Raw genomic sequence first — 14,818 nt, 5'->3', positions numbered from 1 at the left:
CTAAAACTGAAATGAAGGACCCACCCTGCTCTGTGTAATGCAGGGCAGATCAACTCCTGACTGCTGTGTGTGGGTAACACTAAGTGCCCATGTGCTTATTGCACACAGCGTTTCTCATTTAGCCGTGAGAATATTTGTTATAGCCTTAAAAAAGAACAGTGTGCTCTGAAAAGTGTTTCTCTGAACTGTTGATAAGCAAAGGTTTTGTTTTTAACTACGGCTTAAGATTGTTTTATGGGAAAGATTGAATGATGCTATCTCGACGTTCCAAAGCCACGTTTACCATGTGTTGATATGGGTACCACTGGCAGCTGATGTGTCTAACTTTCCATGTCTGTTTACTATTTCAGGAGCACAGAAGTCATGAGTACTGTCTCAGGTACACGAAGTACAACAATCACTTTCACTGTCCGACCTGGAACCAGCCAGCCGATCACACTGCAGAGCAGGTCCCCAGACTATGACAGTAGGACCTCAGGAGCACGGCATGCTCCAAGCCCTGTGGTTTCACCAACAGAGATTAATAAAGACATCATGCCTGCTCCTCTGACTGCTTCTGCTTCAGCTTCATCTCCTTCTCCAACTCTGTCTGATGTATTTAGCCTACCCAGCCAGCCCCCCTCTGGGGACTTATTTGGCTTGACCACAGGGCGCAGCAGGTCTCCTTCTCCCTCAATATTACAACAGCCAATCTCAAATAAGCCTTTTACAACTAAGCCTGTCCACCTGTGGACTAAACCAGATGTGGCAGATTGGTTGGAAAGTCTAAACTTAGGTGAACATAAAGAAACATTTATGGACAATGAAATAGATGGCACTCATTTACCAAATCTACAAAAGGAAGATCTGATAGACCTTGGAGTGACTAGAGTTGGGCACAGAATGAACATAGAAAGAGCTTTGAAACAGCTGCTGGACAGATAAGAATAGCTATTTTGCCTCACAAACTTCTGTTGATAACTAGAGATGGGCTGGTACTGAAATACCCCAAATGCCTTGTCTGTCTGCGAGTGCCAGCAAAATTAGGGGGGAAAAATAAAACAGTTTAATTCCTGGTACTCAGGTAATGCAGACTGTATGTTACACACCCAAATATAAATCTAAATGTGTTGCACGAGTGGGGCCATTTTATTTCAAAGTTGTGGGGAGATACGAGAGAGAGAGAGAGAAAATTGTTAACTTCAAAAATATTACCATCTATTGATACTGCCCTTCTGCTGGAACCATTACAAACCAGTTTTTTTTTTAACTTCAAATTGCAAGCTTTTTCTTTTTTTTTCTTTTATTGAAAAGCACTGTATTCTCTTCTTGACATTCATTCAGACTCCCAGCAGGTTTCCTTTCCCAAATCTTAGTTTATTTAAAGAGGACAGATTGCTTCATTACCATTCAAATCCATTTTTGTTAGCAGAGGCACAATATTGAGACAGGTACAGGAGTTCATATAACTGGTTTTTACTAAGTTTAGCTCTCCGATTTGTTGGCAGAGAAGCTGGTTGTTCTGCTGGAATTAGCTCAAAGGTAACCTTGCTCTGTTTTACCTGGTATTTCTTTATTTCTGCAGTTATACTTAGCACTCTTCCAAGGTGGCAGAACAAGTTCAATACATGCTCCATTGATGTGACCTGTAAGACGATGCAGACATTTCATAAAAACTGAGAAGGAATGCTCACTTAGAGGTACAACAAAATGAAGCTAGTTTGAACCTGAGACCCCCAGTTTTCAACCAGCTAAACTACTGCTAAGTCGCAATGTGAACTCTGCAAACCAGCAAAAAAATTGGGTTTACGTACAGCCGCATCTTCAGAACTTCACAGTCAGATATCAAATACGCTGAACCCTGAGTGATATTGCCTAATCCGGTGAGTGATAAGTACTTAGCTATTTTGAACATCGGGCCAAGAAAGATTAAGCAGATGAATGTTCCCATTGAAGTCAATGAGAAGGTTGCCAGTATTTTAAGAGGAATCTCAAGCTGTTAGCAGAAATAGAAATAGTTTATCTTGTTTAAAAAAAAAAAAATGAACAAGGGGGAAAAGAGAAAAAAAAAAAGAGAAAGCTAGTGCCAAGATGGACTGAGGTATGTAGCGTCCCAGAGCACACATGCTTAAGGGGCAAGGGAAGTAGTAGCTATCTGGTTTCTTGTTTTTTATTGCTATTAACAAGTATGGGCTCCTGGACAAGAGGAGCAGAGTGAGCATCTCCTGGGGGGCTGAACGCTTCCCATGGCCACCTGTGATTGCTGTGCAGGTGGCAGTGAGCACACCCTGCTCCGGGCTGGAGCTTCCAGGAGACCTTGGCAGGAGGGGGAACACACATTTGGTCAGTCTGACTACTTCATTTTATTTTTTTTTTAAGTTAACAAGTCTCTCTCTGCATGTTTTGACCTCCCCTTGTAATTAACACCTCTAAATATCTGTGAGTTTTGTAGGTCTTTATTAACATAATACTCAAGATGTTCAAGGTGGATAAATTGTGTGTGGATGGCTAGACTGCCTACCTACCATACTTTCAGGTTCTCTTACATTTTGCAGGATACCTGAACTTTCTTTCCTTGATATGTTCCTTGATATGGTCCAGCCTATCTCTAATTTTTTTATTGTGATTATTTTTGCTCACAAACAAGTGTCTAATTAGGTCTGCAACAGCCCTAGTATGAGTACATAAAGTTTAGCATTTTAAATATCTTTCTTTACTGCAAGTTTAAATAGTTGTACAGATAGTTTATAAGCACAATATTTTAAGAAAATAAGTGGCTGGTCTACTGGGCAGCCTTTGTGCCACTTCAGTGCTAGAAAGTGAAAAACAACAAAAAAAAAACTTTTGTGGTTTAATACTATTTCTGTGGAATAATTATAAAGTCTTGACCTTTTTAAAATCAACCTCATTTGGATGCATCTGAACCAGCAGAGCTGTGTTATATTTTCTATCTTTGCTAGAACTTCTACAAAGGAGGATGAATATTTCTTCAAAAGTGGTTATAGTTACCAACGCATTGGATACTCATAAAAAACAACTTATTTAGCCTCCTGCCCCCTTTACGGAACAACAAGTCTTTTGACTTAACATCTGTTACTACGCTATATTTGTATTTGAAAGTTCCAAGTAACCTTGTAATAAAAACCAAGTACTAAGGTGTTTTACTTCCAAAAGTACTGCATTTTTCCATAGGTGGTGTAGAAGATGACAGTCTCATTCAGATAGTCAACACAGGCAACTTGAGGCCATCAGATACTTTCAGAAGTGTACAAATGGTAATTTAGCCATCATTGTCTTCCATTTGGTGATACAACAGAATTCAGTAAATAAACCACTAATGCCATGCTCTTTTTTTTTGTTTCTTTGGGTACAGTCGATATTACCTCTATAATATGTGCCAGAAAATACGTTAGAAATTATGGTAGTAACAACAATGTAGAAGTTGACTTTGAAGCTGCTTTTTACTCACAACCTTATTGTTGAATTTCAGTTTAACAAGTGCTGACATACACGGTCAATTACAGTTGGTGTAATCCCTTTCTAACACAGGTGTGTTTCTTGCTCGTCTACCTTTTCAGGTACTGAAAGAATAGGTACAAAATCATTAGCAGAAAAGAGGTTTGAAACATTAAAGAGCTGATGAAATAGTTTATTTTTGCATCGTGTCTTACAAAGTAAACGTAACGAGACCTGAGAGGACCTCCTTTCACCAATAAAATGCACCTCTGCCAAGATGAATTGGTCTCTAGCTCTGTTTGATGATTTTGCTACAGAAAGCAATAGTAACAGATACGACGTTGCCTCCGAGTATTTTCGTCAGTCTGGAAACGTTGGGGGGAGGAGAGAAGACCCATTTATTTCATGCTTCTATGATAGTGAAAAACAAGTTGTTAGAGATCTATGAAATACATTATGATATTCTGGGTTTTAGGATCAACTTTTGTTTATATACTGTAATTTAAATAAATTGCATTTACATGCCTAGTTTCTGTAATATTTGTGTATACAATACCAAAATCTTACAAGATGTAAATTGTGTATAACTGCACAGACTCCTTTCCCTAGGTGTCTGAGAACATTTTCAGTTGAATTCATATATTATAAAATGACTAGATGTGACTGTTGATTTACAGAATTTACATATCACAAAAGTTAATTATTTGTGGTACTTAAGTTAATAAAATAGTGATTTTTTTCTCCGTTCTTAAAAAGCATTACCCAGTTGATCTGGCGATGATTATGTGTATGAGCCACAAATATTGATAATTTTTCCATTACATTTTTTCTTTTCTTTTCTAGATATTACTATGTTTCTCGCTATAGTTTGTGTAAGAACTTGTGTTCACGTTATCTATGTTGCTGTAATTTTTGTGCTTTAATTCCTCTTATTTCAACTGATTAAAAGATCAAGCTCCTGTAACTTGCACTTTTCCCCAATCCTTAATACTCTTGTATGGCAACCAAAATTACTGTAAGAAATAAATATAATATTGCACTAAGGTTGTGGTTCTGATTGCAAACAGAAAGCACTGTCTGAATTTTTATTAAGCAAGCAAACAAGCAAAAAGTTGCCAAACTTGCAATCTGATGTTGTGTATTGAAAGAGCACAGAATGCTTTAACAAAACGTAGATAGAATTAAGGCAAAATGTTTGATTTTGTTTTGGACAGGAAAAACGTTTCCTTTCCCTTTCTTCTTTCTGGTTAAAGCATTCTCCACACTGAGCATCAGTTGATTTACCAAGTTCGAGATCCGTGTTTGAAATGTGACGAGTGAAAATATTTCAGTAAGAGGTAGAAAATACGTCTCTATTTGCCTTAAGGTGGATTTTTAATAACAATTGAATTCTTTTTCCTGGCTGAACGTGTGTGTGGGAATGCATGCTCTCAACTTGGTGCTGCTGGTTGCATGGGGCTCTCATGCGGGGATCTGTTCTGTGGTCTCGTAAGGCACTGGAACGGCACTGGAGAGTTGGGGGTTGGACCATTTGTAGGAAAGAGTGGCTTTACAGAGGAGAAAGGGGAATAGTGCTCCTTACCAGAATTTGTGCATCTTGTGACAAAAATATTGTACCGGCAGGGTATATCTGTAATGTGAATAAATGAAGCTTCAGATGGACGAAAAAGAAAGAAAGAAAGAAAAAGTCTCCTTTTCTTTTGGCTTAATCTCAACATTGTTTTGTATTTTTAAATGGTGATGCTGTGAAGATATTTTTAATTTTTATTTTCTCAGATATCGGAATAAACGCCTCGAAATGTTGCCATTTGATTTCATTTGTTCCTTAACCATTATTCTATTCCACAGATGTCATTCTGGTTCATCTTTTTTTTATAGCTACCCATGATTTCTCTTGTAATTTTTCCAACAGCAATTACTTGGCAGCTTTGTTTTGTTAAGAACGACATAAAAACACCAACAACCCAATCACCACCCTTTGTTGTATTTCAGGTACTGTGACAAACCAGTGATCAACACTGCATATCTAAGACAATTGTCACTGCTTTGTCGGTCAAAGAAATGAGAAGATTTGGCCATTGCTGTCGTGGTGGACATTGTATCACTGTGTCGTATTTTGCTTTATTCGTGTTTTTCTGTATTTTTTTCTGCATTTTGTGGTCTTTCATTCCTTCTGTCCAGAAAGCATGACAAAAAAAAAAAAAAAAGAAAAAAGAAAAAAACCCAACCACGTCCCAGTAGCTATGATGAGACATCCAGAACAATTTTTACAAGAGATGATTGTAAAAATACTTCAGAACATGGGATTTATTTTTTTTTTAAGTACGTGCCTTGTAATTTTCAATGTGGATCAACTACACTGCATTTGACACAAAGCTTTTTCTTCCAGATACTGTAATACCTGACAAAAAGAGCTTATTGTGCTGTCTTTTAAAGCGAGAAGACCATATCTCTGCATTAAGAAAAGTAGTTAGAACAACTGAAATGATTTACATCTTATTTAGAAAGTTTTTTTGGCATCGTGAGTCTGATTTGAAGGCCTTTATTCGGCTCCATTAAATGAGGGGGGCACAGAGGGGGGATATAATGAGACTGTTATTTTGGGTTAAACATAGTACATTGAATATGTGATTCGTTATTAACGGGGTTGACATGTACTATATTCCAAAGATGACAAAAATAAATGGAGTGGACTTACGCTTTTAAGTCTGCGCAAGCTGGTTCTGTCATGCTGACATCTAGTGGAATGTGATGGCCATGGGCTCAAGCAATATCTTAAAATATGTATTCCTTTACAATAAGTCATTTTAGCGTCTTGTTATTATTGTGAGTTGGCCTGAACATCTAAGCCGGAAAAAAGGCTGACTGTGTAATTATATGAATTATTCAATGAATGATAAATCTTTAAAACTGTAACATTTTCTAGTTTCTATGTGAGTATGTTCAATCAATTTTATGTTTTAAATGTTAGCATCTCCATATGATCCTTCATCTGCACTTGAGTGATGTTTTCTAAAGAATGTCGTTTTTGTCTCCAGTGCTGCAAATCCTGGACTGCTTTGAACAATTTCGACTAAACATTGCAATCTGGTGAACAACAAATATTTCAGCAGCAGACTGCAGCTGAGTGCAAGGTATTCAGGTTAGGAACTCATCCACAGTAGCTACTGAATTGTCTCCCAAATGTACTTGCAGAACTGACATTTGGTTTCCGAAGTGAAATTTAAGTTTTCCTCAGGACTAATGCTAGAAGGAATACGTGCATGTGTGTGTGAGTTCTTGTATGCTTTTAATGTAAAGGTTCTTGGACTGCATTAGAAATCCATGTACAAACAGGTCACCAGTGTTGCATGCGCTTCAAAATGTATTGGAATAAATGTTGCAGTGAAGAGAATACAATACAGAGAAATCTCAAAATGTAATTCATGTTTTAATGGGTTATTTTTCCACTTTTTTTTTTCTTTCTGCGTTATTCTGTTGTCTCCAATCTCCTAGTTTCCTTTTATACTTAAATGTAATTTAAAGCAATTTCTTATAACTTCTGAAAATCTTGAGAAAACTAAAATGAAGGTTTGGGGGTAGATGCGAGATAATCTCTCTGCTGTGCGTCCTTCTGAAGCCTTTGATTCATTCTCTTAAAGATGTTCTTCAAAACAAAGCCTTAAGGAAACAGAGCATCATTAGAAGGATGTAAAGAATTCACAACACCCTAAATCATTTGTCCATAATGGATTTTGAGAACTGCCAAGTATTGGCCCTCCTTACCAAACCTCTACAAAACACCCAAGGAGGAACTACTGCGACCACATCATCCATTTTTTGTTTTGTTTGGGCCTTGTTGGTGCATTTAGTATCAAACCTTTCAAGCTATACAGGGACAAGGTCAAGGTGAGAGCTCGAAATCTGTTATTGGAGAACAGATAGAAGGGGACCAAAACAGAGATTGAAATGTTGTTTACTTACTGGTCCACATGTGGTGTCAAAAAACAAAAATAACTCATTTGTTAACTGAACATAGTCACATTTGAACTCTGTGTCCAATTGTGCATAAAATAATACTGTGATTAGAATTTCTTTTTCACTTTGGGCAATGCTATGTCCCCTTTTCTCCATTTGCTCCAACACCTCAGCTGTTTTCTTTCTTTACAAAAGCAAGGGATGTGGCCTTTAACACATGCACCATTCTCCAGCTCTCTTTAAGGCAGCCGTAAGACATTACAGTAACCGAGGAGCAGTGTACAAGTTCTACATTTCACCTGAGGATATCTGCAATCTCTAATAATGTCCTTTTTTTTTTTTTTTTTTTTTTTTTTTTTTTTTTTCCTGCAGTAAAGAGAACACCAAAGGGCGGGTGATTTACAGAAGATACTTTGCAATTTTTAGAAATTTTCTTGCAGAGAAGAATTCTGCACAGGCAGTGTGTATTCAGTACGGATCATTTATACTCTTCTAGTTCATATTTTCTGGACTTTCCCCCACTCAAATGTGTTTTCATAATGCCCATGATACTGTCAGGCAGTCTTCAACCCTCTGAAGAAAAGTCACTGAACTAATGCTATGTATTAACTCTTTGTGCTGGTGACAAGGCTGGTTTATTGGCAGGGAAGATCATTATAGCAAATAACATATTGTACACTTGAAAGATCAGTGCAATGGTAACAGGGAAAATGTGCTTGAACAAAATGCAGAACACACAATCCTTGCCTTGAGTCTGTGGGATGCCTCTGTTGGAGGCAGCAGGAAGGAAAACTTTGCCATGATAATGATGTACATAATTAACAAAGCAGGGGAAGCTTTTAAAGGAAGATCGAGAACCTCTTCTTGGTGAGAGCTGAGGATGCTCATAAGAGCTTGTTGGGGCAGGTGTGGGACAGCTGCTGGTGAGAGCCCAGCAGTGGCTGTGAAATGACTCGGTCTATTTAACAGAGCAAATAGAAGGCTAAAATGAGATGTCTGCTTTTCCCACTCACATGAGTGGGTGAACAGCCAGGAGAGGGATTATAACTAAAAGAAACATCGGTGCTAGGAGAAGACAGTACTGATTGGCAATGAATAAATTCAAGTTGGAAACTGGGAAGCACTGCAACAATGAGACTTATGGGACTACCTCCTACAAGGGAGAGCATGGACGTTCCCTGAAGTTTGTGAAGCCAAGAAATGCCACGTGCTTATTCCTTGAAGCATGAAGTTTGCTGTGCCCAATGCCCTGCCCAACTGATGCTGGAAGCATGGCCTGCACAAGGCCATTCCTAAGCCAAGGCCCTGGGGCTTGACTGTTGGTTTTGTGCAACAAAGGCTGTTGCCTTCCACAGAAAGCTTTTGGTTTACAGGGTTACAAATGGTTTGGACCAGCCTGGTGGGGCTGTGGACATGAGTCTCAGGCTTCAAGTGAAGGGTGGGTCACAAGGGATTTGAAGCTGACACAGATCACAGTTCTGGCCCTCGCTACAGGGAAATGGCACATATTAAGAAAAAAAAAACTGGATTAGTACTGAAGCACTGGATGAAACACTGAAGGAAAGAAACAAAACCCAGCATCCACATCTGAAAGATGCAAAGCCTAATACAAGGCTGCAGCATTCATAAATTTAGGGAAGGTGGTCACGTGCTGACAATATTTCTGCTCAGGAAAGACAGCTAAAAAATAATAGACTAAAAAAAAAAGAACTAGGATGTAACCTAGTTATTTGACTTCACTGCTAACTGTGTGCTTTAGCTGTAGGGCTCATCTGGACTCCCTAGAGAGGAGGACCTCAGTGTAGGACATTTCTCCCACACTCCTGTAGGTGAGCTGGGCTCAGAGCTCTGGCCCTGGAAACAACTTCTTCTTTCCTTGCACCATTTAAGAGGCTTTTTTACTTACAGCCTCTCTGTCTTCAACAATTTCTTCATATTTCCCTCCCCAGACTGTCTGATGCTAGATTCCCCTTCACATTAAATAATCTTTATTAGGGCTGTATGGGAACTGCTGAGTTACAGCCCACATCACTAATTGAGCACCTGGGGTAAGAACCCGGTCAGCCCTGGGAGCACAGATGAAGGCAATTCAGCTGTGTGACCAGAAAGGGTGGAGCCTGTCTGCACCCCTCTTAGACCTCATTTAAGGGCTGACTGCCACTGGGGAAGGATCTCTGGTTGAAGATCCTTCCCTTGTGAAGTGTCCCTTAGGAGCATAGCTCTTTGGAGATAGGTGAGCACTTTTCATTTGTAACGTATTTCCATCACGTTAGTTCCTTTGTCATTATACCTCTTGAATCAACATTCCATCGTGTTGATCTTTCTGTTGGTTACAAGGGCAAATACTGGGGTTGGGATTCTACTTCAGCTTGTATGTAAGGAGAGCAGACAATTTTTAGTAAATTCTGTAAATCCAGAAGCCCTAATCTTATTATTTTACACCATTAAAAAACAGATGAAGGAAACCTTCTAAGCAAAGGATGCTTCATCAGATGGGGAAAAAAATATATCGATTTAACTACAGTAAGATGCTATGAAGAATGTTTTTTGAAGACTTGTTAAGCGAAGACAGTACTAACAAACAGAAACCAAGATATGCTTGTGGATGATTCACTCCCCCAACACTTATCAGTGTAGCTATCCAGCTGGATAATGACCATATTTCATGGTATTTACTCATGTAGGCAAAGCTTGTGCTTTCAGTACTTTAATTATTTGAGACTCTTGAGTTTCTTTGGATGTTAAGTAAGTTTTATCCCTGGACTGTAAATGGAGGCTCAAAGAAAGCCTCCCACCAAACAAAAACAAGCTCCTTCTGGTTTGTCTGTGAGTCCAATGGGTTATGCAGTCTTGAATTATGATTTGACTTTCCTACTTACTACTCTGTCTAGACAGTTCTGCTACTGCCTATGATTCTCCAATTTCAATTGGGTAAGGGTGGAAATTTCTCATCATATACGCCTATTAAAAACAGAAGGAAATGTTAGAACAGCAGTGTCTATGCAGTAAGGCTAATTAAGGGCAGGACTTGATCAACCATTTCTAATATGCTTAGACCCCTTCAAAATAAAGAGCATTTTTCTTTATAATATGGATGCCTACAGCTCCACCGTAGGAACGTTTTAATTTGGATCTGTGCATGTTTCAGCTAGAAAGGCCAAAGGACAAAACCAACCAACTTTCTTACAGAAGGAAAAGGTTATTCAAGTGCAAATTATTAGCAATAACACAACTTTAAAAGCAATAAGCTCATGTAGAACAAGTTCACTGGAGAATTTGTTTCCAGATTGAGATGGAAATAACAACTGATATTTAGTAGAGAAATATGTTGTTATAAACTTGAACTATTATCAATGTGTATTTGAGTTTGTATATTACTACATTAAGGAAGATTTTGGTTGCCTTTATCAGGGGTTGTTGACCACATTACTGTTTCCAGCACTGCTGTGCAAACACAGGGGAACCGGAGCCCTACAAGGAGTTTTCAATTAGCATTTTTACTTGCTGGTGTAGATAGATGAAATGATGGTAGGATGGTATATGCAGTCGTTTACGTTTTACTAGAAATGGTAATAGCACTCTGTGTTCCTGGGAATATTATGCAATGTGTGTAGGCCACTGTCCTGGGCTGTTAGGCACTGAGGAACACTACAGCTTGACAAATAGCAACATTAATAACAATGCTAGGGCAAAAGTAGTACGCATGGGAATGAGCAGATATCTATACTGCACCACGTGGGCTAAATGAACATACATAATTCAAGAAAAGAGTAAGTGAGCTAGGTGGTGGAACAGCACTCTTAAGGTGAAGATGGCCAACAGACGAATGTGCCAAATAAAAATTAAAAAAATCCCCAAAACTTCAAGAATATTTTTGCACTTCTACAGACCTACCTGCACTTCAGTTTACTGCTTTCAAAGAAGTCCATTAATTACCGGTATTAGGTAAGTGCCCTGTAGGCTTTATTCCAGAAAGCTCAGGCCTTTTAGAGTGAATGTGAGAGTCTGGCACTTCCTTGCAAGATGCTATCACAGCACTTTCACTTACAGCAACTACTTGTCATAGAGCACTGTGGAAAAATACGAGTTTACAGAGCTATTAACTACAAGGTTGGCATACGGTGCTTAGAAATGTTGTATTTGAAAAGTCAATTAGAGCTGATTATCCTGACTTTTCCCTCAAAACGGTGCTACCCAGCAATGGTTTGGCCATGCTAAAAATCCAGATCACACAGGGGAAATGGGGAGGACAAGTAGAAAAAGATGTGCAGGTAAAACTGTCACCCAAACAACGAGAACAGTACCTCCATCTACCAGAAGCACTTTCATCTAAAATGCCACACAAGCAGATGTGGGAGGATCTGGAGGAGCAACAAGACCAACCTTTGAAGAAGGAAACAGGACAAGCAAGTTGGTAAATGATGCTATTTGAGATCAAGGCTGCACCAGGAGCTACGAAAGCAATGCCCTGATGGTGAGAGATAGGATGGCCCTGTGTGACAGCTGCCACACTGCGATTTGTGCCTTAGGAGTGGCACTGTCCCTGGAAGCTGACTCTGGCGAAGGCATTTCTGTGCCACCACACAGCCCTCCGAGACTCCTTGGCTGGCCAGATATTGCAGTGCTCCTTTCTGCCAGAGCTTTCCATGTCTGGGGCAATATATCAAGGAAAGTTATTTTAATCAATTTGCTTCCCTTGCTGGCCAACATCCAGGTCATCACACATTGTGCATTATGCAGTTGGGATCGATTTCTGTTCATCTACCCATGGACTTGTGCATTAATTTCCCTTTCACTAACTCACTTCACAGCCATGCCTGTAAATGACAGTACAAGCAGAGCGTTCGATGGGAAAAGAAGAAGTTGGGGAAGTATCTTCAAATCTAGGAGACATGGAGCAGCACGCCCTCAAACATGCAGCTTTACGAGCCCTGTGCAGCACAGAAGCCCTGCAGTGAGAAGAGCACTACCTACACACAATGGTGGCTGTTCTTGGCCCTCACATCCCAGTCAGATGACATACTGGGAGAGAATGATCAGGGAGGGTGCATTTCTGGAAATCCTCCTTTGGGAGTGAGCTTCCAATTGAAGGATTCCATGTGTGTGCAGGTGCCATGTGACTCCTGTTCCCTTGTGCTGCTGCAGCTTCAGGCTGAGGCTGCTCAGAAATCACAGGTGGCTTTGAGGCTGCATCTGAAAAGCACTTCTTCAGAAGCAGCTGCTTCAGCTGAATAGCCTTGGCAACAAGCACTGGCACTACTCGATAGGAAGGGGACTTGAAAATGAAAGTCTCTCTGCTGAGACTGCTGTGATCATCAGCCATCCAGGTTCAAGAAAGGCTGCAGAGGACACACAGTCCACACACAATATGAAATGCTGTTGGGAAGCAGTCATAATTTGGCTACACATTCATCTAAGCCAAAGCTCCTCTCTTTTGAGCAACTTCCTTCTGCTTCACTGCGCAATGCTTCTGCTTCCTGCTCCCCTTCCTGGGATAGAAGTCAAAAACTGGCTTCCCTTGACAAACTAGTCAGAATTGATGTGTTGTAAATTGCCCATTGCACATAAAAATCCAGCAAAGCACTCCACAGCTCCAAGGCTTTACATAAAATAAATGAGATGCAGGAGCATTCTTCACCATCCTCTTAAGCTTGCCATCTGTACAGACTAAAAATAAAGTGGCAGCTTAAGGAGAGGGTTGATAAAATGCATCCAAGAAGCACACAGAAAAGAGCTGAGCTAACCTGGGGTCTACAGCCAGCATAGGGAGAGGAGTACTCCCGAGGGGTGGAGGATGCACAGCACACAGGGAACACTGGGCAATAAATGTATCTCACTTCTGTAAGAGTTTCCCCACCTCTCAAATAACCACCTTTCAAACTATGGCCTTCTCTCCTTGCTATCATTAGCAATTACTGCAGAAATAGAAAAAGAAAACAAATATATAAAAAACTAGAAAATATTTACATATAGAAACACTTTTTTTTGACTGCTCTTACTACATGCTTATATTACAATTGGAAGAATGACATTCAGAAGTGTAAAATCATTGAATAGGCAATGAATAAAGTCAGCGCGCTGCTGCCTTCTATTACCCAAAACCTGAGCAGGATGAGAAGCAGCAACTGCATCACATTAAGGTGTGAATGGGCTCAAGATTCACCCATCCCATTAGCAGAAATAAACAGGGCTTGCTTTCTCCTCACACTAATTACACACACGGAGGGCTATGCAGATACTCTGATGATAAATTCAGGCAGTCTGAGGTATGTTTCACGAGGAGAATTGTTTCAGCTAGGTTGGGCAATTATTACCGATGAGTAAGAGTGATCTTAAAACTTCAAAGCCTTGAATGCATCTCATCTCATAGTTGTAACAGTACGGTCATAACGCTGCTACCTTCATATACTTGACGAGGTACCAAATCAAGCTAGCAGAGAACATCTTACCAGACTGAGCAAGATCAGTAGTTTAAATTAAAGATAAAAGCTTGTCTATTAGGCAAGGCGACACGAGTACACTCCCAAGACTTAATCCCCATGCCGCTACTGATGGTGTTATCTAATGCATTCTTCCAGCAGCTCAGGTCCCCACTCTTCCCTACTTGACAGGGAGGATGCTGGAAATGTGCACTGCTTGTCCACGGTGCCATTTATGAAGATGACACATGCCATGCTCATGAATCCAAGTGCAGTACAAGTCCTTTGTTCCCACTGAGGTATTCCCCTCCATTATCAAAGCTCCTCTCCTGCTGCTCAACAGTTACTGCGATTGTTCAGATGCCTTTAAGGAAATGGGATAAAGTTTGCTGAAGATGGAAGCAGGGTGGAAGAGCCAAGCACACAAACTCTCATCTCCCTACTGATTGTGAGGCTACAAAAGTCATCCTGAAGCCTGGAAAGTCTTGTGCTTGTGATTCACAATAAAAGGTACCAGAAGGGCTCCATGATACAGCCATTTTCAGCACAGCATCTTTCCCTCTGCTCAAAGAAGTTCAGCATTAGAAACTGCAAAACGCTGTCTTGCTTAGCAAGGTGGGACTGCAAGTTCTCCAAGCAAAGCTTTCAGAAGCAGCTGGCTTAAGGATCTCTGTCATAAGTTGGTCTTTTGGGGCATGTGCACATCATAACTGCTTTGGATGATACAGGACTTGAGAGGAAGAGGAGGCAAGAGAAAAGAGATGCCTTTAAGCTTATTGTCAAAGTGAGAAGTTTAAGAAATTGGTCAAATGCACTGAAAATTTCAGAGTGTTTTCATGTATTAATTCATGATTTCATTCTATGACAAGGTGACCCGTTTAGTGGATGAAGGTAAGGGTGTCAATGTGGTCTACCTGGACTTCAATAAGGCCTATGACACTGTCCCCCACGACATTCTCATGGAAAAGTTGGCTGCCCAGAGTTTGGATGGGCATACCCTCTGCTGG

At 40.1% G+C, this 14,818-nt stretch overlaps 1 protein-coding gene and 1 long non-coding RNA gene across 8 annotated transcripts in view; both read left to right on the top strand.

The window, feature by feature from the left end:
• SHANK2 (SH3 and multiple ankyrin repeat domains 2) overlaps window positions 1-5,544 on the top strand; it is a 351,210-nt gene extending 345,666 nt beyond the window's left edge. For 3 of the 7 annotated variants that reach the window (XM_090140753.1, XM_090140754.1, XM_031593318.2), the window contains one exon: window positions 351-5,542. In XM_090140753.1, coding sequence (XP_089996879.1) covers window positions 351-924 — 574 coding nt within the window. In that variant the 3' untranslated portion in view covers window positions 925-5,542. Of the gene's footprint in view, window positions 1-350 lie in introns of all 7 variants that reach the window. The other 4 variants (XM_031593317.2, XM_090140755.1, XM_090140757.1 and 1 more) reach the window with 3 other exon arrangements.
• A 3,953-nt stretch (window positions 5,545-9,497) lies between these two features.
• On the top strand, window positions 9,498-13,166 carry LOC149917784 (uncharacterized). The gene is made up of 3 exons (XR_016467247.1): window positions 9,498-9,625; window positions 9,848-11,337; window positions 12,204-13,166. It is a non-coding gene; the product is annotated as an uncharacterized LOC149917784 (long non-coding RNA).
• The last annotated feature ends 1,652 nt before the right edge of the window (window positions 13,167-14,818 follow it).

This window comes from Phasianus colchicus, chromosome 5, assembly GCF_987193195.1.
Source record: "Phasianus colchicus chromosome 5, bPhaCol1.hap1.1, whole genome shotgun sequence".
NCBI classification, from domain to species: Eukaryota; Metazoa; Chordata; class Aves; order Galliformes; family Phasianidae; genus Phasianus; species Phasianus colchicus.
The sequence above is the reverse complement of the archived record's forward strand: the minus strand, read 5'-3'. Positions and strand labels throughout refer to the sequence as shown.